Source organism: Psittacula echo, assembly GCF_963264785.1.
Source record: "Psittacula echo genome assembly, chromosome: 6".
NCBI classification, from domain to species: domain Eukaryota; kingdom Metazoa; phylum Chordata; class Aves; order Psittaciformes; family Psittacidae; genus Psittacula; species Psittacula echo.
Window position 1 is genome coordinate 23,879,829 of NC_137743.1, and position 26,313 is coordinate 23,906,141.

General features: G+C 51.5%; 2 protein-coding genes across 2 annotated transcripts in view; both read left to right on the top strand.

The window, feature by feature from the left end:
• Window positions 1-1,210: 1,210 nt before the first annotated feature.
• LOC308222737 (uncharacterized protein) lies at window positions 1,211-8,789 on the top strand (the record flags this gene model as incomplete). Its single annotated transcript, XM_080621089.1, has 3 exons — window positions 1,211-1,640; window positions 7,764-7,924; window positions 8,472-8,789. The coding sequence occupies 3 exons, from the start codon at window positions 1,211-1,213 to the stop codon at window positions 8,787-8,789; spliced, it is 909 nt and encodes a 302-aa protein (XP_080477215.1).
• A 3,968-nt stretch (window positions 8,790-12,757) lies between these two features.
• CFAP65 (cilia and flagella associated protein 65) overlaps window positions 12,758-26,313 on the top strand; it is a gene marked incomplete at both ends in the record, with an annotated part of 32,852 nt that continues 19,296 nt past the window's right edge. Inside the window, 13 exons of the mRNA XM_080621193.1 lie at window positions 12,758-12,832; window positions 13,126-13,280; window positions 13,960-14,062; window positions 15,499-15,665; window positions 18,148-18,347; window positions 19,012-19,157; window positions 20,241-20,463; window positions 20,815-21,080; window positions 22,262-22,462; window positions 22,863-23,225; window positions 24,251-24,388; window positions 25,276-25,521; window positions 25,916-26,140. Coding sequence (XP_080477319.1) covers window positions 12,758-12,832; window positions 13,126-13,280; window positions 13,960-14,062; window positions 15,499-15,665; window positions 18,148-18,347; window positions 19,012-19,157; window positions 20,241-20,463; window positions 20,815-21,080; window positions 22,262-22,462; window positions 22,863-23,225; window positions 24,251-24,388; window positions 25,276-25,521; window positions 25,916-26,140 — 2,508 coding nt within the window. The remainder of the gene's footprint in view (window positions 12,833-13,125; window positions 13,281-13,959; window positions 14,063-15,498; window positions 15,666-18,147; window positions 18,348-19,011; window positions 19,158-20,240; window positions 20,464-20,814; window positions 21,081-22,261; window positions 22,463-22,862; window positions 23,226-24,250; window positions 24,389-25,275; window positions 25,522-25,915; window positions 26,141-26,313) is intronic.

A 26,313-nucleotide genomic window follows, 5' to 3' on the forward strand; every position in this document is an offset into this window, starting at 1 on the left:
TGCTGGGCTCAGGAAGTGAAAGGAGGAAGTTGTCCCACACGTGGGACCTTTAGAACTCCCTGCAGTGGGTGACACGTGCAAGGAGCCCACCAGGCTCCACACCAGACTGGGTGGGCACGGGGAACAGAAGCCCCTGGGGTTACTGAGCAGAGAAAGCACAGGAGGCTGAGGAAAGCCTCATATGCCCCTGCCCTTCCCCTCCTTGGGCAATTGCTTGCAGCCTCTGTGAAACACAGGATACTGGTGGGTGGACCCATCTCTTGCTCAGGGAATACAGCAGTGCTGGAAATGCTAAACAAGGAAGAAATACAGGGATGGGAGCTCCCTTTTAGCCACCATAATATTTAGGCAGGGCAATAATGGCTTCCTCACTTGCATTCTGAAGAGCAGGACCAATCATTGGGCAAAACAAGCAGAGGCTTTTCTCACTATGCCAGCATGATAAAATAAAGTGGGACTCAGAGACACACAGATGCACTTGTGGGCACTCTGGCTCCTTCTCACCCACACCTCTCAGACAAGCAAAGGCTTTCCTCGCTACCTTCCCTGGTGCTGCTCTTCAAACTGTGTCCTGTCTGAGAAAGTCTGCCCTTCAAGTGCCTGGGGGCTCTGCAGAGCTAGATCAGAACTGGAGTCCAGCAGATCTTTGCCTACCCGTGCTGAAGTCTGTTGAGTCTCTCCAGATCTCTTCCAGCCATTACAGCCACAGACCCTCTTCTGTACGGAGGGTCTCTGAGGAAAGCGATGTTGGCTCTGCATTGGGACAATGGGCTCAGCGTTCTGGGCGGCGGGTCCTGCAAGCCGCGTCTGCACCAGGGCTGTGGGTTGTGAGACTGGGGAGGGGGCAGAGGGCTCCGGGTCAGGCCCCGGAGTGTCCCTGATGCTGTGGCCGGGGGATGAGGCAGCCGGACGGGAGGGCCCGGGAGGGGCCCGCGGGGAGGGAGGCCGGGCCGGAGGGGCGGGGGGCCGGCGCGGAGCCAATGGGGAGCCGGGGCAGGTGGAGGGAGGGTTAAAACCCCCCCGGTGTCTTCGGGCGAGTGAGTGCCCGAGAGGAGGAGCGGCAAGGAGGGCTGCCCCCGAGGGCAGCCCCGCGGAGCGCGGCACGGCGGGGTCCCGCCGGCGCTGGCCCGGGGGCTGCCCGGCCCGGCTGTGCCCCGGCAGGGGAGCGGCGGAGTGCGGGGACCCCGACGGCTCCGCAAGGGGCCGGGTCATGCACAAGCCCATGGAGAAGTCCCAAAACTTCCGCATCGAGGCGCTTCTGGCTGAAGAGCCGGCGAGGAGCGGGTCCCCACCGGGGCTGAGCACCGAGAGCCCCGTGGCGAGCCCCGACCCCACCGGGCGCTCCGACTCCCCTTCACCGCGGGCTCTCCCGGCCGCAGCGCCCCTCGCCCCGGCCGGCTTCGTCCCCAAGCCCGGCTTGCTGCATCTCCCCGGGCTCGGCGCCCTGCCAGCCCTGTACCCGTCCGCCGTGTATTCCCTCCCGGCCCTGGGGAGCCAGCACCCCTCTTTCTCCTACACCGGCATCCCTCACCTGCCGCCGCCCGGCGCGGAGCACCTGAAGGTGGCCGTGGCCGGCTCCTTCTCTTTGGAGCACTGGATCCGAGCCGGAATGCTGGTGCCGAGGCTCTCCGACTTTCACGGTGAGTGACCCGGGAACCGACCCTCCCGTCGAGCAGGATGCAGCTGTCGCCCCTTCCAACTACCGGGGTCCCCGCCGGCACAACGGGGAGCAGGTCCCCTCGGGAGAGCTGAGGCTCTCCGAGGTCGCACCTTCGTGGCTTCCTGGCCGTTAGTGTCCGGAGCCCGGCGGGGCAGTTAGCTCTCCTGGCTGACTCTAGTGTAGGTCTCATGCTGCACACTGACCTGCTCTCCAGCCAGGGCAAGTTTTCGAGTCCCATCGGCGGGGGGTCCATGCTCCGTACACCTCCGACGACTGCGGGCCCCCGGGAATCCAATCCGAAGGACAAAGTCTTGCCCTACCGCAACCGGCTACGGCCCCGAGTGGCACCGTCTGCCCGCGTGCCGTCAGAGTCGAGCCGCTCCCGGGCTCGCCGGGCTTCGTCTCGGCGGGAAGAAACGAAAATAAAGAAGTAATGGCCAGAACCGGCACCGGGAAACGAATAAATTCTTCCCGGTGCGGCTGGGAACGAACCCGCCGGGGTCCCGGCAGCGGGGCCCTCCCGCCGGGGCTGGAGCCCGAAGGGATGCTCGGGTCCCCGGTCTGGGGAAGGGCCGGTGCTCCGGTCCCTGCCTGCTGCCGCGCTCCGCTCGTGGGGCGAGGAGCCGGGTCTGCCGGGCCGGAGACTCCGGTGCCGGCTGGAGCTGCGAGAACCTGGCAGCCCGGCGGCGTGCTCGGCTCCAGCCCAGCCCGGTTCCTCCTGGCATGGAATAATGATGCATGCTCTCTACACAGCACTGTGGGCACGGCCTGGGCTGCGGGCAGGCACCGGATCCTGCACTGCAGTGATGGGCCGCGGGTGGGGGAATGTCATTCAGGTTCTTGTCCCACCGAGGACTATCACTGCCACCTCTGGCAGTGTCACCCTGCCCTGTGCCTGTGGTGAGAGAGGGTCTGGTCACTGCAAAGATGCAGCCAGTAGGCAATAAGCCAAGAGTGGCTCATTGATAAACCCCCGGCAGAGTATCTGGATTTATTATTTATTATGGATTTATTAGCTGAGTTCAGTGTCTTAGTAACATGGGAGCCAATAAGAAAAAATAATTTTAAAAGGCTGGATAAATAATTAACTGTACGGATGCAAACCCAGAGATTACATGCAGGATAGGTCTAGCTATGAAGTGGCGGTGGCACCTTAGAGTTTAAAGTAAGTGTCCAGCGCTAGGGACTGTGTGCACTCTTCAAACATATCATTAGGAGCAAGGGGAGAAAATCTTTTATTTGTTAGGTGGTGAAACACCTTCCCACTCCTCTGCAGAGGCTGTGTTGCTCTCACGGGGTCTGTCGGTATCAGCATTCCGGTAGCTTCACGCAGGGTTGTGTTTCACCAGTGTGGGATCACACCACAGCACCTGCCCTTGAGCACAGCTTCTGGCTAGGATAATGTAGAGATATTTGTGCACCAAATTTGCAATTGTAAATCAGCCCAATCCCTCTCATGTGCAGGATCTACTCCACAGCTGTTTGTTTCCAAAACCCTGTTGAAGGGAACCAAAGCCCAAATCACTTGCATGAGAACAGCTTGTGGAAGAGCTTTCAGGCTGTGCTAGGGTGCACAAAAAGAGCGTGTTAATGTGGGTCTTGTGAGAAGCACTGAATTGGGCTCCGGTGGAAGCTCCAGGGGAGAAAAAGCAGTCTGACCCAGCTTCTTCCATCTCCTCTGGGTCAGGTTTCCATTCTGATGGCTTTCAGAGTTTAATTCCACATGTCCTCCTGACTCACAGCAGAGGGACCAAGCTGGGTGCAGAGCTTGAGCTCATGCCTTCCTGAAGTAGAAGGATGAAGCTTTTTGCATTTGTAGCTGCTCTGCCTTCCTGTACCTCCTCACAAACATCACGTGAAACTTGGTAGGCTTATGCTTACTTGAGGTCTATTCTCCCCTCCACACTTATTCTCCCATGGATCCTGGTCCTTGTTTTGTGTTATTCTCAATACCATGAGGACCGTGTAATCAGATCCTATTCATTGTCCATCTTCAGATTCTTGTTTATGCCTACTGGGAGGATTTAGGTTCTCAAGTGTGTCCTGAGCCTTTCCTCTTGTGGGCTTGCTGCAAGCTCCAAAAGCAGGTCTCTTTGCAGCATGGCTTGTCCTTGTAGTCACCAGGACTGGTCTCAGCTGTATATTACAGCTGTGTGGGCTCGTGTTGCCCCAGTGTGCTGGCCATGTTACTCCACAGCCCTTCCTCATTTATCAGAGGGTGGTGGGCTGGGCAGGAGACTCCTGCTGCTGGCACAGGGCTCCTGGGCTGCATGTGGCTCCTCAGTGTCCTGTCCCAACACCCAGCCTAGGCAGACCTACAGACCTGCCTGGCTGAGGTTTGCAGGGCACAAGTGACTGTGCTGCCAGTGTTGATCATGTTTAGGTCTCCAGGTAGTAGTGGACAGGACAGAATGCTGGAATAGACAAATCTGAAAGCCTTTTAGGGCATGTTCTGGGGTATCCCAGAGGGAAGTCACCCTATGGTTTATAGAGGATTCCAGGACTAAACTCTGGAATTAATTCATTCTTTGGCTGCATGTGTAGAGATGTTTTGCAGGCATGATCTGGTTCAGTCTCTTGGGGACAGTCAGGGTTAGAGATGGAGAAAGCCCCTGATTTGAAATTGCAAGCTCTGCGGGATGCATTTCACACACTTGCACTGCTTTTACCTGCCTGTGAGGGAGGTAGGATGCTAAGGAGATGGTCTGAGACTGAGTAACCCTTAACCTGGCCTGGGCTTGGGCGCTGGGATCACTCAGAGAAGTGCTCCTGCTTTGATGCAAGTGGGTTCTGGGAGTTCCTCACTTGGTGACTCTGAAGAGCCTCGGGCAGCACCTGCCATCCCCTCGCTGCAGCAAGCAGGGATACTGCCTGCCCAGGCTCTGCTGCTCCCAGACTGGATCCCTGTCCCAGGGCTTTGAGCAGCTCCTAAACCACACAGGGGGAGCATTTGGCACTGGAGTGCTGTGCCTATTAGTATTTCTGGGAACTCTCATTTATTTGCCCTGGCTATCAGCATGAAAATGCAGCATGGCAATGACAGCCAGGTGCAGAGACTCACACTGAAGGAGAGTTGTAGGACTGGAGAGTGGTAACATCCAGCTGCAAACTCTCAGGAAGAGTGAAGGATTCCCCACGAAGGACCTGCTGCTCCATGGCTTTCCTTAGACACTGCTGCTCTTCATCATGCACTCACCACCTTGATAGCCTGAAGCCCAGACCAGGTCCTGTCTGCAGCTGATGGGCTATGCTGGGCAACGACAGTAGGCAAGAAAAATATCAAACTGCTTCCAGAAGCAACATCTTCCAATGCTCAGCAGGTGCACAGAGCCTGGCATCAGCAGAAAACATGGCCTGGATAACAGTTGGCAAGCAGCAATCCAGGGTTAATGGTGGAGCAAGTGAGGGACCAGCAGAGGTAGCAATTGCTGCCCTATGGGTAATGATCAGGGTTGCCAGCAGGTCAGGAGAAGACTCTGGTGATTGCCTCAGTGCTGATGAGGCTTCTCCCCCACCAGCCCTGACATTAGGGAGAACACCTCCAAGGCCGTGAGGGTGCTAATTTCCTCTCCTTTATCTGCCAGCCCACAAAGTTAAGTGAACTATAGCTAAACAAACCAAATTAAAACCAAGTGGGTTAATATCAACCTAGGATTACCCTTGTTATCAAGAAGACGGAACTGTATCAAATAAACCAACAATTCTTTATAAGCTTTATCTAATTATCCAGGAGGCAGCTGCCTTCTAGAGCTCCTGGCCTCAGACTTGAAGGGCATTCCTGGCTCCAGGCCAGCCATTTATTTACCAATATTGCAGCAAAATGATGAGCACCCACCGGGGGTCCAAGCCCTGCCAGGCTGGATATATATCCTGCCAGGGATATTTATCCTGCCAGGGATATTGAGATGAGCTCTGATCCTGGATGTAGCACTGGAGGAGATGGCTGGGCAGATAGGAAATCCTTTGGCAAGCAAAGGTCTGATGCTGAGGCAGTCACTGGTCTTCTTGTAGGAGCTGGATAAGAGAGAGAACATTCCCAAAAGGTTACTCTTTCCATGGGATGCTGGTTGTGATGGGGATAGTGGTGGCATAGCTCAGCTGGCAATGACTGGAAGAGGTGAGCCCTGGAGGGATGCTTGCTCATTGCTAGCCATTTGGGATATATCCTGTTTGGATTTATTTGGCTTTTGAGCAAGATTTCTGTTCTTTTCCTTGTTAGACCAAGCAGTTCTCAGGCTTTTACCCAGCCAAGAGTGAGTCTTTTGGAGGTGTTGTTAAAGCAAGCTGCCTTCCTGCCTCCTCTGAAGCTGGACAGAGATCGCTGCATTTGAGATCGAGACTCTCTTCTGTCCTCCACTCTTCCCACATCTGTTTTTAGTCTGGCCACATGTGACCTTGCAGAAGGAGGCACAGAGAAGCCTTTCAGGGTGGTCTGGAGGATTTCTATGCTTCCCAGAGCCAGGATGCAGTGTTCTAGTAGCTGAGCCCTGCACTTTCTGCATTGGGGTGGGGAATTCAGGCTGGGAATATATTTCTTCACCCCTGGAAAAACAGCCTCTAGCTCAAGAAAGCACAGAAGTCTCGGATTACTGGATGCTGGGATGTGGGTACACCTTCTTCCCTTCTCTTTCTCCAAAGCATCCTCTACACACCATGCCCAGAAAGAGATATGTAGGGCTGCTTTGTGTTGTGACCCAACCAATGCTGACTGAATGAATTTTCCCTCTGGTTCTTTCTGATACAGCTCTGGTCTTCCCCCCACCGAAGGAGCTGCAAGAGATTTTAGCATGTGCTACTCCATCCTTGCAGGTGTTGGTCCCAGTGGCACCTCCTTTTCCTAGCTGAAGGGATCCTTTTCAGGTCTATTTGGTCTCCTGTATCCAGCAAGGATTTGGACAGTCAGAGCATCCATAGCAAGCCAGAGCCCAGATGGCAGCTGAGCTCTGCAGAGCTGAGCCATCTTTCATCCGACATTCATATTTGTCCCAGAAATCTTGAGCCTCTCATTTCATGGAATCATAGAATTGTTGGAGTAGAAAAGGACCTTAAGATCATCTAGTTAGTCTTGTATATGTTTTGTGTGCCAAATAACACACTGTGTCTGTGTGTGTCAGAGCTGTTGGCACAGCATGACTCTACTTAGTCCCTAGTTTAACTGGCCCATGGCTGTCTCTCCTGGCACCATGGGGCTGCAGGTGGGGGAGGGTCATGTCCATTCCGTGAGGAGTTTGCAGAGTCCCAGCCCAGCCTGGGCTCTGTCTGTTTGAGCTGTTCCACCCAGCATCCAGGTACTTGGGATCAAACCCGGATCACGATCGGTTATTGTCCCCTTCATAAATTCCTGCCTCATGCATCACTGCTGTGTTTGTGAAGGGCTCTGTGGACACTTCTGGAGATGGGAAGGTTGGGATCAAAGATGGAATCTGGGGGAGATGATGTGGATGGTGCCCCAGCACTGTAGAGTGATCAAGCCTGAGTGACCCTTGCCAAGCAGGGACATGTCTGGGGCCATGATGCTCTGTTTTTCGCCCTGAGACACAGCAGTGGGGATGTGCCAAGGACCTTTCCTGTTAGTGCCCCTGCTCCACCACTCCGGCGCTGTACTCCCAGCTGTAAACCTCTGGGTATGCTTGCCACTGCGGTGCTGGGAGAAGCAGTAAAAGCTGAACCCCGGGGAGACAATAAAGCCAGCCGAGAGGAGATAAGCAGGGATCAAACACGGTGCGGCAGCCACCCCACGCTGGACTCTCAAAGGTCCCTTTGTTCCCGCTGCCTCCTGACTCAGCACCGCGCTGCCTTCAAGGGCTGCGGGGGAGATAGCTGGGCTCCCGGGCAGCCCTGCCTGCAGCCCCTGGCAGTTGGGCAGCCACCTGCACGCCCAGCAATAAAAAAAGGAGGATTAATTCCAGTCACAGGACTGATCCCAGCTGCACATCGAGGCCTGATAAGGTATCTCGCTGGTTCCTATCAGCCAGGCAATAAAACCATTACTGGGGTGGGAGATGAGGGAAGAGACACTCGCTTTCCTCCTCATCCCGGGCTTGCTTGCCGAGGGGATGTCCCTCCAGCTCTGCTGTCCCCTGACCTGCTCTCTGCTCCACAGCAGCCCCACAGTCTGGCTTGATGGGAAAGTGCCGTCGGCCTCGCACAGCCTTCACCAGCCAGCAGCTCCTGGAGCTGGAGAACCAGTTCAAGCTCAACAAGTACCTGTCCAGACCCAAGCGCTTTGAGGTGGCCACATCGCTGATGCTCACCGAGACACAGGTACCTTCATCCCAGGGGGATGGAGTGTAGCACCACAGCTGCCAGGGAGGGAAGTGTCAAGGTCATGGGCAACGGTGATGCCCCTCCCTTGACTGCCACCAGCCCCACATCCCACTGCCCCATCAGCACTCCTTCCAGGGTGTCTCCCACAGAGGCCTGCCTGATGGGCTACAGGCTCTTCTCTTGTGAAGGGCACCCCAGAAGTACTGCCCCTCTTTTCACCCACACCCCCAGCTTGGGTTTCAGAGCCTTCTCATCCCTCACCACACTGTGGGAGGGGGCTTTTTGTGGAGCTAAAACGAACATGCCCTGGTTCATGTCCTTGGGCATCCTGCAGAAGTCTGGCAGGGGGAAGTGAGCAGCCCCCACAAGGACTCCTCTCCCCATTACAACCTCAGCCTCTTTGCACAGATCTGCAGCACCACGGGATGCCCCGCAACAAAGGGGCTTTTGGGAGGGCCTCCATGCAGGGAAGGTGAGGAGAGGGGGTGAGTGGGGGCAGGATGGAGCAAGGGGACACACTCTTCCTTCGGGGCTCTCTTGGCAGGTGAAGATCTGGTTCCAGAACCGCCGCATGAAGTGGAAGCGGAGCCGCAAAGCCAAGGAGCAGGGAGCTCAGGTGGAAGCTGAGAAGCAACGAGGGCTCAGCAAAGCCTGCGAGAAGCTGCTGTCCGACGAGCCCCAGGGACAAGCTACAGACAGCCCCGAATTCATGGGGTGCAGCCCCGGCTCGGGCTTCTTGCACTGCAGCGCCGCCCAGCTCGGTTGTGGCCCGGATTCTTCCTGCTCGGGGGATGAGGAAGACGAGGAAGAGGAGGAGGATGAGATGGGTGCCACGGAGAGGAAGATAGGCTCTGTGTTGTGAAAGGCAGATGAAAACAGCCGGGGAGAGGGGCTGGCCTGCGGTGTCTGGGGTCTCTTTGCTGGCAGACACAGACTGTGCCTCGGTGGAGTCGGGGGGGCTGCAGGGCTCCTGCCCCCCCTTTAACTTATGTGTGTTTGGATCCTATTTAACTCGTAATTATTCCTCTGTGTGTATCTGAGGGAGTCCCCACATCCCTCCCCTATAAAGCTGTTATCCGGATGCCTGTGCTCTTCTTTAGGGGACAAGAGATTCTGCCCTTCTCCTGCACTGCAGTGCCGTGCCAGGGTCTGTGGGGAGCAGGGTGGGGACAGTAGACTTGCACAGCTGGCAGCCCACAACACAGCTGGAGGGGAGAGACCCTGGACCCTACTCCAACTGTGCACTGCCCCTCCCTGCAGATACGACAGCGAGTGGAGCAGTGCCAGCTGCCCTTCCCCTTGCCGGCATGAAGGACTGGGAAGGAGGATGCCCAGGATGCATGGCAGCCTGCCCTGCCTCCTCCTGCATCTGCAGTGTCCCTGGTGGGGTCTGCACTTGTAGGACAAACCTAAACTGTCAGCTCTGCAAAGCAGAGCTGGTTATTAATTGGCTAAGGTAGTGCTGTTTCCCATGCTGCAATTAGTCTGGTTGTATCGGAATGGCATTGCCCCAGAGTAAGATGTGGATGGAGCCCTCCTGGGTTTAGGGAGGTGCTCAGGCTGTTTGTGAGCACTCACTGCTGGGGTAAGCCCCACTTTTTCTATGGCGATGTCTGAATCTCTCTGAGTCCCTTCATGGGCTGATTTTATGATCATCTTGGAACCCTGCTGGCTCTCACTGGCCTCAAATCAACCCCTGGCAGGAGGATGATAATGGACACCCTCTGCCACCTTGCTAGAAGCACCAGGATTAAGCCCTGACTGCCTCTAAGTGAGCAGGCTGCCCTTGTCCTCAGGATGCTGGAGGCTTCTGGCAGATCTCCAATGTCATCTGCAAGAGGAGGAAAGTAAGCATCTCTTCCATCACCTCCTGCCCTAATAATGGCTTTATTGCCTGGCTGATAGGAACCAGTGAGACATGTCACTTTCTCCCTGTCCCTGCCTGGGAGTGGCAGGGATGCTGCCTGCCCACGGAACCTGCCGTGAGGTGGGAGTTGCTGAAAGGCAGCAGCCCTTGGGGAGCCCCATGTCACCTCCAGCAGCCGGTCAGCAATGGATGGAGCAGGTGAGGGTTGGTGTGGGGCTGTCACCTTGCAGGGTTGGGGCTGGGAATGCTGTGGAGCAGCATCCTGGACAGAGGGATAGATGTGATGCTTTTGAGACAGATGGATGGAGAGAAGTAGATATTGGAAGAGCATGGGGATGGATGGATGGATGGATGGATGGATGGATGGATGGATGGATGGATGGATAGGACACACAGGACTGTGGGGTAACAATGTCTGCTGGCAGCTCAGCAGCTTTCCCCTAGGTTCGTGCATCCTTGGTGCCCAAGTCCCCTGTCCCCAGGCAACCCATCCCAGTGCATGGCAGGGCCTGACTGTCCACACAGGAGGTGTCCGGGCCCTGGCAATGCCCAGCGGACAAGTTCTGGTGCTGGGGAGGTGCAGCTGTTGCTCTAAAGGGAGAGATGTGAGCCAGAGTAGGGACCAAATGCCAGGAGCCTGTGATGTCTGGTCTAACTTGGAACAGGAGAGAAGTAAATGTGGAGAAGGGGAGGGGAAAGACAGGGAAGGAAAGGAGAATGGGTGAGAGAAGTAGGAAAGGATGGTACCCAATTCCTCACCATTACCCCTGCAGGGATAGCAGGGCAGGAAAGGCCCACTGCCCCAGGGCAGCTGTGCCCCTGATAGCAGGCACACAGGACTGGGCATGGAGATGCTGGCAGATGCCAGCCCATGATTGTTGGAGCCTCAGGGCCAAAGATATCTACCACTCGACTGATGTACAGCCTGGCCCTGCAGCAGTGGGAGAGCATGGAAAGGACCACGGGCTGGAGCTGGACACACTGGGTTGGGGGTGAGAAGGGGGGAAATGGTGGCAGGGGCAGAGAGGAAAAGGAGAGAAGGAAAGCGACAACAGCAACAACAAAAGTGTCAGGAAGGAGGAGGGGAGCTGAAGGGATGTCACACGCTTAAAACGTTCACCTTGATGGGCCATGACAGGTGTAATTTCCAGAGTGCAATCATTAAAGTGATGGATGGGAGATGTTCATCCTGTGCCTGGTGCACACAGGCCTGCTGTGGCTGCATAAAGGTTTGTTTTGTTGCTGTTATTTATGAGGTTGTTTCTGCAGGAGCCAGGCACTCATCCAGTGCTGGGGGGCCAGAGAACACGATTTGATACTGGAGAAGTTGGGGCGCTGATTTACAGCTGCTGAGCTGGATGACTCATGTTGTAAACATTGACAAATGCCATTAAAGCTGCATCTCCTTCCTGCCTTTGCCCTGGCACCCTCCCTGCGCTGTGAGATATGTCCAGTCCTGCTACCCACCCCACTGCTGCCTGCACACCCCAGGAGGGCTATCTGGCCCTCCTCACTAAAGACACGGGGGTCCTCCTGCTCCTTGAGGGCCATCCAGGGCACTGGGAAGATGCAGGAGTGTCCCGTGGTGGTGGTGGTACCTTATGGAAATCATAGCTGGGATGGGCTTGTGCAGCCAGGGCTGCCCCCGTGTCCCTTTGCCTGTTTTGGCCTCATAACTTCTTCTGGCAGTGGTCACAACTTATTTGTGTCACCGATGCTCCAAGGAGCTCAGGATGATCTGGCCTAGTTAAGGTGCCCACCCACTCTTACACCAGTACTCTCCAGCCTGCTGTACTGTATGCCCTCTTGGCCCCAACTAAGCTTCACAGCTTCCTCACCCACCCATCCCGTGCACCCACGTACTTCATGGCACCCCATCTGTTAACTCAGCTGTATGCTACCTCCCTCCCCTGCATCCATCCTCATCAGCCCTGAGTTCTCTCCTGCACCCTGGCAATCCTTGCACCCCTCCATCAACCACCTGCCCCCCTCCATCTCCCTGTCCTCAATCAACTCCAGGTCCCCATCTGTCCCTGCACTATCTGCTCCCTCCCATATCCCCACTGCACCCCTTCATCTGTCCCTGCTCCCCTCAGCTCCCACATTGCATTCCTGAGAACTTCCCACCTGCACTCTGAGACCCCTCATTTCCCCCCTGCACCCCTGCATTTGCCCCGTGCACCCATGAGAGCTCCCTATCCGCCCCTTGCACCCTTCCGCCTCCAATTTGAGCCCCCCACCCTGCACCCCTCCATCTGCCCCGTGCACCCCATCTCTCCCTCTCTCGGCGTCCCTCTGCTGCCCCCTGGCGGTCGCCGCCGGCAGCCGTCACCGCGGATTGACCCGAGGCGGCCGCCGTCGTTGCTCCGGGAGACGACGACGCCGCGTCCGGTTCCCGTGGCAACACGGGCCGGTGCCCCGTGGCGCTGAGCGGCCGGGTCCGGGAGGAATCTCGGTGGGCCTGTGGGATCCCACTCGACCAGAGGTGGGGCCGGGCAGGGCTTGAGGGAGTCGGACGGGCCGTGTGGGCCAGGGGGTGGCGGTGGCCCGGGGCCCGGGCTCGACACCGGTGGCCAGGCAGGGTTACAGGGGACTGAGCCGTGCCTCAGGAAGCCGGGCAGGCTCGTGCTGTAGGGAACAGGCCGTGCCACAGCCATCGATCTGGAGTTTTAGAGGGCCAGGCAAGACTGTAGAGAGGGCTTTGCTGCACTGGGCTCTGTGGGTCTATCATGGGCTTCACAGTGCTATAACGGCCTAAGAGAGCTCTGCCAGAGAGGTCTGAGCTGTGAGTGAGGCTGGGCTCAGCTGGCAGTATGGGGACAGTACTGGGGACACTACAGGGAGGTGTGCCACCCCGAGCTCCAGGAAGGGCCGGCGGGTCTCTGGAAGCACCCAGATCTGTGCAGCAGAGGCTGTCTGGGTACAGGAGCAGCGTGTGAGGACTTTTCCCTCTGGTTTCTCAGATGCTTGCTCAGGCACATGGCGAGCCCCAGAACTCTGACACTTTTCGGAGGCTGTCCTACGGTTGCGTCAGGAAGGTGAGTGGAGAAGCAAAACGTGCCTTTGCAGTGCGGTGATTTACTGGCAGGGCAAGGAGGTGAGAAAACCAAAAAGCTCTTCAGGCTTTGCCTTCACTCGTTTTTGGCATCCTCTAGAAGCTGTTGTTTGGGCTGTGGCCAGGAGGTGTCCCCTCCGGACCCCTGCAGCTTTGCCGCAAAGCGGCTCCTCCAGTCTTTTGCTGGAGTCGGGAACTTTTAGCATAGGGAAACAGCTGTTTGAGTGATTTCCCCTCCCTCCCAAACTCCTAATGTCCCTGTTGCAACACCCTAAGCTGTCTGCAGGAAAGGCAAAGAAGAAGAAAGGCGTATTCTGGGGCATTGAGGTGACCAAAACACTCAGGTGGCATGGCTGGGAGCTTGGAAAAGAAACCATCAAACACCTGATCTTGAAAAATGTTCATGAGAAAACCCAGAAGCTGAGCTACAGGTGCGTGGAAGTTTCCTTCTCCTTTGTTCTGCTCATGCTCTCACTAAATCTTCATCCCTCCTGCTCCATCAGTCCCAGCAGCACCTTTTCTCAGATTCAGCTGGAGACAGCACATGTACACTTATGTAGCATGAGAGAAACCTGCTAATTCAGAAGCTTCAGAATTACAGCCCTTGTTTCTGGCAGGAGTATTTTAAATTAAACATCTTTTTTTGTTTTGGTTTGGTTTTTTGTAATTCTGTTTTGCTGATACTTCTGTCTGTGAGGCATTTCCAGTCTGGTGAGATTTTAATTGTGGATGTATGCCAGCCAGTCACTAGTGTGTCCTAAAACCATTGTTCCCGGGAGTTCCACTGGATGTTGAGCCACTCCAGCACTCCCTGTGACCCTCTCTGCTCTGAAACTGTTTCTGCCCAATGTGTTTTGCTCATGCTGCATGGTCTGGGAATGTAAAATATTGTTCAAGGAAGGGATAGGTACCTAGAGCTGGGAGTGGGTTTTCAGGACACCTGGGTTCTGCCCCTGTTTCTGCTGATTTACTACCATGGTACAGGTGTGTGAAGTGCTTCTAACTGTGAGGTTTGAAGGGTTTGATGTTTTTCATTCTCTTTTGTGCTGTTTAACTTAACAAAGCTCTATGCCCTCAGACAAAATATCTTGTTCTGATTGAATTCTTTAGGTGTCCTTCCACGAGATTCTTCTTCACTGTTTTTCCACAGCCGATCATTCTGAGACCTGGTATGTCCTTAACTCTGCCCATCGTTTTCCGGCCCACTGAAAAGGTAAAGTGGCAATATCAAAACTGCTCTCAGTGCTCAGGCTGGCCTCCAGAGGGGCAGTGGACCTCTGCCTCTCTTGTCCTTTCTGATTTATTTTCACTTGAATGAATGGGCCTTTAGGGACAGTTTTAGCAGAGAAAGGCTGGGAAGTGGGATTTTCCTGCTCTCCCCACATTGTCAGCACCTGAGGGAGCCCTAACCCCTGACTTCTCTGCAGAGTTTACCATTAGCTGTGAGAGGGATCCTCACAAAAAGTACTCCCAGATTTTCATGTGCTGCTTCTGACCATGAAATCAGTAAGATAAAGTGCTTGAACTGTCCACATCTGGTTTCATTCCAGGGAAACTCAGCTGGGTGGTTTGAGTGCAGAACCTTGGTTTGAGGGACTCACTCTCTGCTTTCTTACAGAAAACCCCAAAGCCTGTACTTTGAAGGGCTACTGATTTTCTATAACGCATATGTGAAGGGCCTCCCTTATTTTGGATGGGGTGGGTTTCTTTAAGCTTTATTTTTAACAGCAGTGATTCTTGATTCTTTTTCCCATCCCTTTTTTCTTGATTTTCAGCTTGTTTCTGGTGTCTGTCTTGGCTCTGAGTGCTGATCTCTGGCTTTTGTCCCCAGCTGTATGGCTTTGATGTGAATCTCAGTCCTAGGCACAGACTGTGATCACTGGATAAATTCCCAGTACCCCGCTCCTTTAGCGTCATGATTTTCTGAACTGTTCAGTGTTCCCTTTATGAAATAGCTCATATTCATTCAATTTTCAGTGAATAGCTTTTCTACACCGTGTCAATCAGTGGAGCAGGAGGCTCCCTTTCTTAGAGAGAGCAAGGACTGTGTGTGTTGCAGTGCCCAAGGTCTCTTAGCTGTATAATTGATACTCAGGAAAGGTAACAATTGGGAGCATGGAAGACATGTATCTTGAAGTTCCTTCTATCTCGGCTGGTTAGCAGATGTCCTGGGGCTATTTGTACACAGTGCTGTCAACGCTGCCTCTTTAAGCTGTGTGTTATCTGCCTAGGTCTCTAGCTGACAAAGCACTTAATCAAAATAATATTTCTGTGTTTGTGAAGCTCAAAGAAATATTGTGCATGCTTCAGTTTAGCTGAATGAAGATCTTGAAAACACTGAAAGAAATCTTTCTGCATCAAAACAACTCAAGTGAAACAAATGTGGACTTCAACTGCTCATTCTGAGGGTGTTTGTGTGTTCCCTGACAGAGTGAGGAGTATGCCTGAGCACTTTCCTCACTGCCTGCCTTTTTTGAGCTCTTCAGATGCTCTCTTTCCTGCACAGGGACCTCCCCTGGTGCCTCTGTTACTGATGTTTTTTTCCCAGAGACTTTCAGAGATGAAGGTGATGGGTGTGTATGGGAGGAGCTGTAGTACCTGCAAGCTGGAGCCCATCTAACTGCTGTATCCCCTTGCTTTTCTGTGCAGAGGGAGTATGAAGACAACATCTGCTTTAAGAAGGATGAGGGTGAGTTCTCTGTCACCCTGCGTGCTACGCTCCCGCACCCCCATCTATCCTTCCCAGCTGCTGTCCAGTTGCCTACCTGTGCTGTCCACAATGTCATGGAGATAACATTCCCTGTGCGCAACACTGGGTGAGTGAGATGTGGCTGGGCAGAGCCTCTTTCTGTTTTGTCAGGTATTTGGAGACCAGTAACAAGTGGTGTCCCTCAGGGATCGGTGTTGGGACTGGTCTTGTTCAACATCTTTGTCGGTGACATGGACAGTGGAATTGAGTGCGCCCTCAGCAAGTTTGCCGATGACACCAAGCTGTGTGGTTCGGTTGATACACTGGAGGGAAGGGATGCCATCCAGAGGGACCTTGACACGCTTGTGAGGTGGGCTGATGCCAACCTTATGAAGTTTAACCATGCCAAGTGCAAGGTCCTACACCTGGGTCGGGGCAATCCCAGGCACGGCTACAGATTGGGCAGAGAAGAGATTCAGAGCAGCCCTGCAGAGAAGGACTTGGGGGTGTTGGTCGATGAGAAAATGAACATGAGCCGGCTTCAGTGTGCGCTCGCAGCCCAGAAAGCCAACTGTATCCTGGGCTGCATCAAAAGGAGCGTGACCAGCAGGTTGAAGGAGGTGATCCTGCCCCTCTACTCTGCTCTTGTGAGACCTCACTTGGAGTATTGTGTGCAGTTCTGGTGTCCTCAACATAAAAAGGACATGGAACTGTTGGAGCAAGTCCAGAGGAGGGCCACGAGGATGATCAGGGGACTGGAGCACCTCCTGTATGGAGACAGGCTGAGAAAGTTGAGGCTGTTCAGCCTGGAGAAGAGAAGGCTGTGTGGAGACCTCATAGCAGCCTTCCAGTATCTGAAGGGGGCCTATAAGGATGCTGGGGAGGGATTTTCCATTAGGGACAGTAGTGACAGGACAAGGGGTAACGAGTTAAAACTTAAACAGGGGAAGTTTAGACTGGATATGAGGAGGAAGTTCTTTACTGTGAGGGTGGTGAGGCACTGGAATGGGTTGCCCAGGGAGGTTGTGAATGCTCCATCCTTGGTGGTGTTCAAGGCCAGGTTGGATGAGGCCCTGGGTGGCATGGTTTAGTGTGAGGTGTCCCTGCCCATGGCAGGGGGGCTGGAACTAGACGATCTTAAGGTCCTTTCCAACCCTAACTATTCTATGATTCTATTTTGCCACCTTCTTGGACTCTCCAATGAATGCAGCTCCTTCCAGTTGTTCTTGGATCTGCTGGCTGACTTGACAGGCAGCAGACCTCTGCTTTCTCTGAGCTCATGGCAGAAAAGGCAGCAGAAATGGTAGTGCAGGTTGGATCTCGCCATGGGCACATCTTGGCGCTTCACATCTGTTTTCAGCATATGCTGAGAACCTTTTCATGCACGTAAACTAGTTGGGGACCAGCATGATATTCCATTAACTTCCCACAATCAAAGCAGAGGTCTGGGTTTCTACTTAGTCAAAGGCAGCCTGCTCAGCTGAGCAGGGGGAGTGATGAGCTGGAAATATTTCAGCTGGAAATATTTCAATCTTTCTATGACTTGACCAATATTCCCTCAGCACGGGGATGCTGTAGGGATGGCAGTGGAGTTTCTGGTGCTTGAGCTGAACTTTTTAATTTGGAGGCAGGCAATACAGAAGTTGAAGAGTCTTCCTAGTGCCTGCTCTTAGGTTCATGGAGTTTCCCAAAGTAGTAGCAGTATTCTGGCACTTGGAGTCATCATTTAGAAGCAAAGATATTCACAAGTACCAAGGACTGTCTTATTTTAATGAGGGAAGGAGAGTAATTCAGGCAGTATTGCAGAAAGCAGTGTGGTGAAAAAGTGCCTAGGCAAGGAGGAGGTGTATTTCCAACCATTTGCAGCAAGAGCAGAATAACCTTTACTAGCTCAGAAATGTGCTCCCCAAAGAATTCCCCTGCTGCAGTGGAGGGTGGAAAGGACTGAGAGCACATGTGCCTGCAACAGAGTAAGGTGTCAGCCAGAAACCATTTCAAGGGATTCATTCTCCCCTTAGAGAATTCATTTGTGCTATTTGAGAGGTTCAGGGTGGTGGAGGAGGATATGGACAGCAACATACAGCTTGGAATCAATAAAATACAAAAAGCTGATGGTGTATCATGTTCTTTTCACAAATTAAACAAGACAAGTGAGTTCTTGAGAGCTGAATGAGGTATTGAAAACAGCTTGGATTTCTCTTTTCACCTCGGCATATAACAGAGGAACAAATGTTCATTTGGAATTAAGTAGAAGGAAAAGCAAATACTTCATTCTGGAGCTGGTTTGGATTTAGTTTTTTCGTGGTTTTGTTTTTTTTTTTTTTTTTTTTCTGTCACATGATGAAGCTGAGAAATCTTATGGCCATTAATAGAGTCCTTACATGTAATAGCTGAGATTCATGAAAGTGTGAACAGAGCATTTGCAGCAACTACAGACAAGTTTCTTCCCATCATCACGTATTTGGCCAGGTGCACTGGGGATTCTGCCATTCAGCGCTGGTTGTTTCACGTCCTAACTGAATAACCTATTGGGAAGGTTCATCCTCTGTGTGATTGCACAGGCAGCTATAGATACATTTGTCTATTTAAGATGTATCTCCATTTCCTAGTGATCTCGTCACTGTGTTTCACTGGGAGACACCGAGCCCTTTCTACATGATTCCTGACTACAGTATACTGAACCCAGGTGCTGAGTGCATGGTCAAAGTGGTCTTCCAACCCAAGGTGGCTGCAGTGTATGATGTGGCAGCAACATGCTGGTTTGGAAGTGAAGAGAAATGGAAGAGGACTATCCATCTAAAAGCCCTGTGTGAGTCCCTATTGCATTTAACATTCAAAGAAGTGTGTATCATCCCGAACTATGGAATAGCATTCCACAGAGATAAATGGAGGTGCTGTGCTCTGAGACTGTGCCAAAGTTGGCTCAGCCTACTGATGAGCAAATGAAGTCTACGGTTTAATAGTGCCCTGTGAAATTCTCTAATGTACTTTTGCACATTTGAAAACATGATCTGAAAAGACACAGGATCTGATATGCACTGTGGCATGCTTTGGCCAACCCAGCATTTCTGTAGCCTGCTTAAGTTGACAGAGGGGCAAAAACAAGAGGAGTTCACTGCAGAAACCTCCAGAAATTCCTGGTCTTTGCACTCAGTCTGTCTTGTCTGCTTCTGCTAGACAGAGAGATGGAGGAAAACTTCTGCAGCTTTCTGGATGCAAGCTAGAATAAGCAATGGTTTGGTTAGCAAGTCCTTCCCTGAAGTGTCTTATATGGCTACTGACAAAAGATGTGGCTGAGTTTAGTAAGTTAAAGCTGGAAGGGAGATTGTTTAGTTCAAAACAGGGCCAACTTCAAAGTTGGATCTAACTTCAAAGTTACCTGATATTGTTCAGAGGCTTGTCCAGTTGAGCGTTGAATTTCAAGGGATGGAAATTCCACTTTTCTTAACCCAGTATATTATTCCCTTTAACAGCCAAATACCCCTACCTGCAGGTGAATGTGGTAGGGGAAGAAAAAGAAGGTGTACAACCTGGAAAGTTTCAGGATGTGCTGTGCTTTGGATCAGTGCCAGTGGGGACAACTGTGGAGAAGTGTGTAGAAATCTTCAACATGTCTGTGGTATGTGGAGAGGGAGACTTCTGAGAAGTTGGCATGCTGGCATGCTTCCCTGGGATATGTGGTTTTGAGTATCTCTCTTAATGCTGTGAAAATAACTCAAATGGGAATGTGAGTAAAACAGAGCTGATGAGCCTTCCCCTACCAACCAGGCCATTCAACCTTGCCTTCCAGCTGCAGTGCTAGCAATACATCCATGTGCAGCATGGTATGACAGTTCCTGTCTTCTTCCCACTGTGCTTGGTCCAGATCAGCAGCCATTGTTGTCCTTCCCACCCTGCAGCTCTCCTACTCACCCTGGACAAGCCCATCAGTCCTGTGTGACAGTTGTGGCAGTCTTAAATTGACACGCATGTGTCCCAGGCTGCTGATGGATCTTCTGCTGTCCTCAGTGGACTGCAGCCCTGTGAACTGCTCTGAAAGTCAAGTGGGCTGCATTTGTGCACCTTGTTCTCTGTACCAGCTCAACCCATTAAAAGATGGATGTACTCAGAGACTGCTAACATGCTGAGCAGTGCTGAGTGCTCCACAGGCTCTGCAGCTCAGGAGAGGCAAAGACCTAGTTATTTGTTGTACTGCTCTGATTCACACTGCAATGGTGGTCAACATCCACATGAAAAGACCAGGATCCTTTTTTCTAAGGGACTTGAGGAAGGTACCAGAGTGCCAGTCCTTTCTTTTGTGAAAAGATCCGCAGACAAGGTGGAACTGTGGGTGGAAGTACCTGTTGTCTACCTGTCCCACATTCACATCAGCCACTTAGGCTACTTTGGCCCTTGGAGTCACCTTGAGCCATCCTCCACCCTACCAGGAGGGGCACTCCAACTCCAGAGATCACCAGGTTATTTTGCTGCATTGACTTCTGAGCACATTGTGGGAGCTTGCTGCCAGCAGTACTCCCAGTGCTCCAGCAGGACAGGGTGGCAGAGGTTTGCACAGCACTTCCGTGCTGGGCTGCAGTAATCTTGGTGTTCTTGGTGGTCAGCTCTGCTGAAAACCCAGTTCTTCACTGGTTAGTATCCTGCATTCAGGGCCATCCTGGCTCCTGTTGGCTCTTTTGTTAACCTATTTATTTTCCACTTGCAGGTTGATGCACCATGTAGGATAGAAAGAGCAGAAGATCCTCTGCTTCAAGATCATGTTTTCTCCTGTGATGTGTCTCGTGGCATTGTCCCCGCCAAAGGGAAGCTGGTCTTGTACATACGATTTCAGCCTCAGATAGTAGGAGAGCACAGTACTGACTATTTCACTGTCATATCTGCTGGATACCTCCTGCAGACTGTCCTGAAAGTGACTGGCTCATGTAAAGGTACCAGAGTGAAAGCCTCCCCTGTTCTCCCTGTCGTCGTCTTAGCACTGCAGGGGAAGGGCTAGTGCTTGAGGAAGGACTAGGAACTGTCACAGCCCTCATTCACAGACTTACCTTCTGCTCAGCTCCAGGCTGTCCCTGGTGCACCATTTGGGGTTTATACTTGCTTGAGACAGATGTGAGACTGTTAGAAGTGAGTGTCCTGCTGTTTGCTGGACATTAGGACTGGTGGGTTTGCTGATGAGGTGATTCTGGTTTGGGAAGATCAGTTAAGTGCAGCAGTGGCTTGTGACATGTTGATAGAAACAGCTATGACAGGTTCCGGATCTGTCTTGCTTGTCATTGTGCTAGGTCCTTTGGTATCCCTGCATCAAGATTCGCTGGACTTTGACTGCATCAATCTTGGGCAAAGTTTGATGCGGATGCTGGAAATCAGCAACACCTCAGATGTCCCAGCCTATTACCAATTTGATATTGGTGTCACAGGGAGCGTCTTCTCCTTGGATCGTCCATGTGGAGTCTTGGAGGGCACAACAACATTAGTGTTGAAGGTGACCTTTCGACCCACTCATCCCATCAGCTATCACCGCAGAGTGGTGTGCCTTGTCCACCATCAGGTATGAGAGGCAAAGGGTGGCTTTATGGCTGTGATAGCTCAGAGTGGTCTTCCAATATAACCCACCAGGCCTGGCCTTTCTCAGTAGCCCCTAGAAATCTCTTTTAACTGCATTTCCATTGATACCTATCATAGAATAATTTAAGGTGGAAAGGACCTTTCAGATCAAGTCCAATCATTAAGCTAGCACTGCCAAGTCCACCACGAAGGCATGTTCCTAAGCACCACATCTACACATCTTTTAAATACCTCCAGGGATGGTGACTTCACTACTTCCCTGTACAGCCTGTTCCAATGCTTGACAACCCTTTCAGTGAAGAAATTTTTCCTAATAGCCAATCTAGACCTCCCCTGATGCAACTTGAGGCAATTTCCTCACTTCCTATGGCTTTTTACTTGGAAGAAGAGACCAGCTCCCACCAAACTACAGCCACCTTTCAGGTAGCTGTAGAGAGCAATAAGGGCTTCCCTGAACCTTCTCTTCTCTAGGCTAAACAACCCCAGTTACTTCAGCTGCTCCTCATAAGACTTGTTTTCTAGACCCTCCACCAGTTTTGTTGCCCTTCTTTGAACACACTCCAGCACTCCAGCACCTCAATGTCTTTCTTGTAGTGAGGAGCCCAAACCTGAACACAGTGTTGGAGGTCCAGCCTCACCAGTGTCAAGTACAGCGGGAGAGCACTTGTCTAGTCCTGCTGGACAAGCCAGGATGCTATTTGCCTTCTTGGCCACCTGGGCACACTGCTGGCTCATGTTCAGCTGGCTGTTGAACAACACCCGAGGTCCTTTTCCACGGGGCAGCTTTCCAGTCACTCTTCCCAAGCCTGTTACATGGGGTTGTTGTGACTCAAGTGTAGGACCCAAGCTCTTGTTGAGCAGAAACCCCATGGTGCAGGTTCCTATGAGCAGTTAGGGGGCTGATGTGAACAGGCAGTCAGTAATGCTTGTGGGTAGGGTGAAGTGCACCCTCAGTGGCTCCTGTTTGTTTAGGTATCTGAGTTAAATTTAGCTGCACAGCTGTGCCCTCAGCATCTTCAACTTTCACTTGAGTTTCAAGAAAGTTCTTGGGCCACATAAAATAAGCTTTTCCCAGGCATGGGAAATGAGATACCGGGATGGTGTAACTTTCAAAGCCATCACAGAAGGGCTGTTTATTTCTTTTTCTTTCTGGTGTTTTCTCAGGAACCCTTGTATGTGGACTTTTTTGGTACCTGCCATTCAGACACAGCTAAACCAGCCATCCTTCAGGCAAGACACCTCTCCTGGTACCGAACCAACACGGTGAGAGGACTGACCTTCTACCCCCCTGATATTGTGAGTGCAATGCTGAAGGATGGGCAGTTGCAGATGGATGAAAAGGGAGCCCTCATGCTGCTCCCAGAGGTATGATCTATCCTCTCTGGAATATAAGATTCTTCCATGCTCTTCTCTGCAGATGTTGAGCTTCTGTTGCATTGGCCAAACAGATCTAGAAGGACTTGCAGGAGCCAAAATGATTTCTTTAGTTAATGTTCCCAGCACATACCAACACTATCTTAGTGCTCAGGCACTAAGCCACTTTCTGGCTTTAACTCAGTCACAGAGTCTTCTTTTCCTTTGTGTAGTTTCAGATTGAGGACTGGTTTGCAAACAGGAGTCTCCCTGAAGCCTAGACTTTGACCTGTCCTGGAAACTGTTACTGAAATGCATGCCCTCTTGTTGTGAGGGCAATCAGGACTGTAGTGCCTGATGGTTCCCACAGGCACACTTTCCCTGCTCACACTCAGATGTTTCCATCCTGTAGATCCCTCAGGACAAGCCTCCTAAGGAATACTTTGAAGTTGACTCTATGAGTGAATATTTCTACGATGGTGAAACCAGCAACATGGCCTTGTTTCCCCCTCATGTTAGTGTCAGCCCCAGGGAGTACGATTTTGGTTGCTGCCTGCCACTTCACAAGGTAAAACCGCTTCCTCTCTGTGTGACCAATCACACCAAAGGAAGTATCACTGTTTTCTGGACTCTAAGCCATGGCAGTGCCTTCCAAGTGAGCCCTGAAATGTGCGACATCCCACCTTTGAAGTCTTCAGCCTTCTGTGTCATTTTCAAGCCCACTCAGCTCAACACTCTCTATGCAGCGGAGCTGGAAGGGTTTGCCTTCTACAAGGTTAGTGGAAATTACTAAGACCAGTTGACAGAGAGTGCCTAGCACACAACTGTTTGCAAGCTAGAGGTTTTTGGGGGAGTTAAAATTCAAATGGAACCTTTTATTTTGAATTTGGCAAACTGGCATCTTCACTAACTCCTTTGGCCACTGCTTTGATACACTGGTAGGTTAAAATTTCTCCTTCACCTGTGTCCTGGCAAAGATAAATCAGCAAAGCAGCCACAGCTCATCTGTACAGACAATTACACTTGCTCTTACTCCCAGTGAATGTGAAGTAAGGAATTTCTCACTGAAGGAGGAATTACTGTGAATGACTGCATTATTAGCATGGATGGAAGCCTGCACAAAAATGGTTGTTGTGGTCTGAGTGATGAGCAGTTACTTGTTTTTTGTGTCTGGCCCTCCACAAGTAAAGCTGCTGAAGGCATTGTATATGACTGCAGCCTTTCCTCCCATGTGATGTGGGATTCATGTCACACAAGGTTGCAATTGCAGGAGTTTTAGCACCTAGAAACATCCCGGTAGGTGAAAGAGATCTTCATTACTTTGTTGATTACTCTTGCATTTTTTCCCTTCTAAGCCAGTGTGAAGGTTATCTGAGAGTAACCTTTGAGTCAGGGGTTTCTTAGGCTCAGCTAAAGGGCAGCCGATTATTTTCAGTGACTTACTGTTGAGTGCTAACTTTAGCATCTGCAAGTATCTCAGACTGCACTAGAGGAGCATCTGTAGACCCTTCCCTTAAGGCAACCTTTACACAAGTGCCACAGAGTAGCTTGGGTGAGTCCTTCTGCTTGAAAGTCATTCAGTGGTCTTTTGGGTCTAAAATACAGCTTCTTTAGGAAAGCAGCACTCATGTTCCTCATCCAGCATTGGTTAGCCCTTCTTCCCTGAAAAAGTAAATTCCTCAGCCCCAGAGAATGTCATTGAAACAAACTGCTGCTGCTTGTGATGTTGAATGCACTTGAAGGCACCCTGCCACACTCCCTTCCTGCATGCACTCTGTTCTGTTCCTTGCATGCCTGCAGATGCTGAGACACTACAACAACATTGAGGAAGATGCCACCATCTGTCCACCCTGGTGCCTGACTGTCAAGCTGAGAGCACACACGTTTGAAGAAGGACGGGAGCATTTCATCCCACAGTACATCCTGGATGTCCCCAAGGTGTGTGTGAGTGACATTCAGATCTTTGCATAGATGCTCAGTGTTTACCTATGAAATCTTCAGTTGTTGTCCATTGCACCATCCTTAGATGTGGCTTAGGTGGTTTCTGATGGTGTGAAGACTCCTGCTTTAGTACAGAAATAGGATGGTCCTTCTCCTGCATTAACTTCCCAGCCTCCAGTTTGTCAGGATTCACTGAGCATCTCATTAGCTCTGAGAAGAAAGCTCTTGGGATCACCTTCCTTTCTGTTTAAGTGGATATAGGCACTGACAATGGTGTTTAGTCCCCTCCCAGGAGCCACAAATACTCTGCATGCACATAGGCAAATGGAGGGCAGCACACAGAACCCACACTTATGGAAAACAAGTAGTTGCAAGGCAGAGTGGAAGCTTCCCTGACTCTTCTTGATGTTTCTATAGCACAAGAAAGTATTGCTCCTATGACACAAAGTAAGATCTGTCTCTCTAGGTGGTAAAAATGATCTTGAGAATCTCTTAGAAAATCTCCTCAGGTAGTCCAGGACATGCAGCCTGTATCTGATATGCATGAGCTGGAGTAAGTTTCAGTCTTCTGGAATTCTTAATCCAGGAGGTCACTATCCATGCAGCTCACTTATTGGATGAACAGAATGCACTGCATAATGGGAAGTAGCTTCACTGGTCCCATGAGCCTATGAAAGATGAAGGCCAGTGTGGGAAGGGAAAAGACCATAATTTGCATACCCTTGGGTGATTTCCTTTCTTTCTTTGAAGAGAAGCTCCTACAAAGTTTTCCATAGACTCAGGACAATGCTTGTTGGAACCTGGAATTCAATACAGTGAAAGCTTTTTCTTTAAGCTGTTTTCTTAACCCAGTGCAAACAATCCTTCTTTCTTGTCTCCACCAGACTTTTCCTCCTGTGGCTCCTAACACAGATACCTACTGCAGCATGCTAATCTTGAACACTGGTACCTCTCTGATAACCTTCAGTGTGAACCAAGCTGCCTGTTCCTCTCTTTTGGTCAAGCCCTGCTCAGGATACATCATTCCAGGAGGCCACCAGATTTTCTTTCTCTCCACCCACCCAGTTAACACACTTTCACAGCAGCATGTCCTGCCTTTGCAGCTGAACTCTCACCCTGGATACACCAAGGTACAGAGAGGGAATTAGAAGATAGTGAGCAAAGCTTTGTTCCTTTGTAATCTTCCCTTTTCATAGTGATACCTGTTATATCTCCTAATGATTAGTTTAGATTTTTCCCTTTGGAAATAGGAATGAAAGAATACCTTCAAAATTCAGGGCAGGGTCAACACTGCAGATAGAAGGTGCTTGTGCTGCCAGACACCCTGTACCCCTTATTCCCTTGGTTTCCATCTCCTAGAACGTACTGCACTGTGTGCAAGGCCCTCTTTGACAGCACAGCCTAAAGTCCTTCCCCTTCTCCCTCAGACCCAGTTTTGCTCTTGCTTCTCTATTGGAAGGAGCAACGTCTTTGCAAGGTGTCCCCAGAAGCTAATGTGTGATACTTTTCCTCTTGATTCTACAGGAAATTGCTCTCCACAGTTGTGGGGAGTCCCTTAATTTGCTCTTAGAAGGTGAAGGGAATCTATACTTCAAACCTGTCTATATAGGGACCTCTTTTACACGAATGTATACCATAAAAAACTGCACAAGGCTACCCATGGTTTTCATATGGAAGATCCGTCAGTCTGACAGCAAGATCCTGTCTGTCAGTCCCACTGCAGGGATCCTCCAGCCCTACGAAGCCATGGTAAGTTCAAGTTCTGCCAAGTATTTTGTTCTCTACAATAAAGGTGTGGAATATCTAGGGCAGAAATATGAGGGCTGCCAATCGTTTGGTGATAAATGCTAAAGTTGGAGAATACCTGTCTGTCTTAGTGGGGGTTGCTAGCCAGTATCTGCAGTTGTGCTGACTTCTATGAT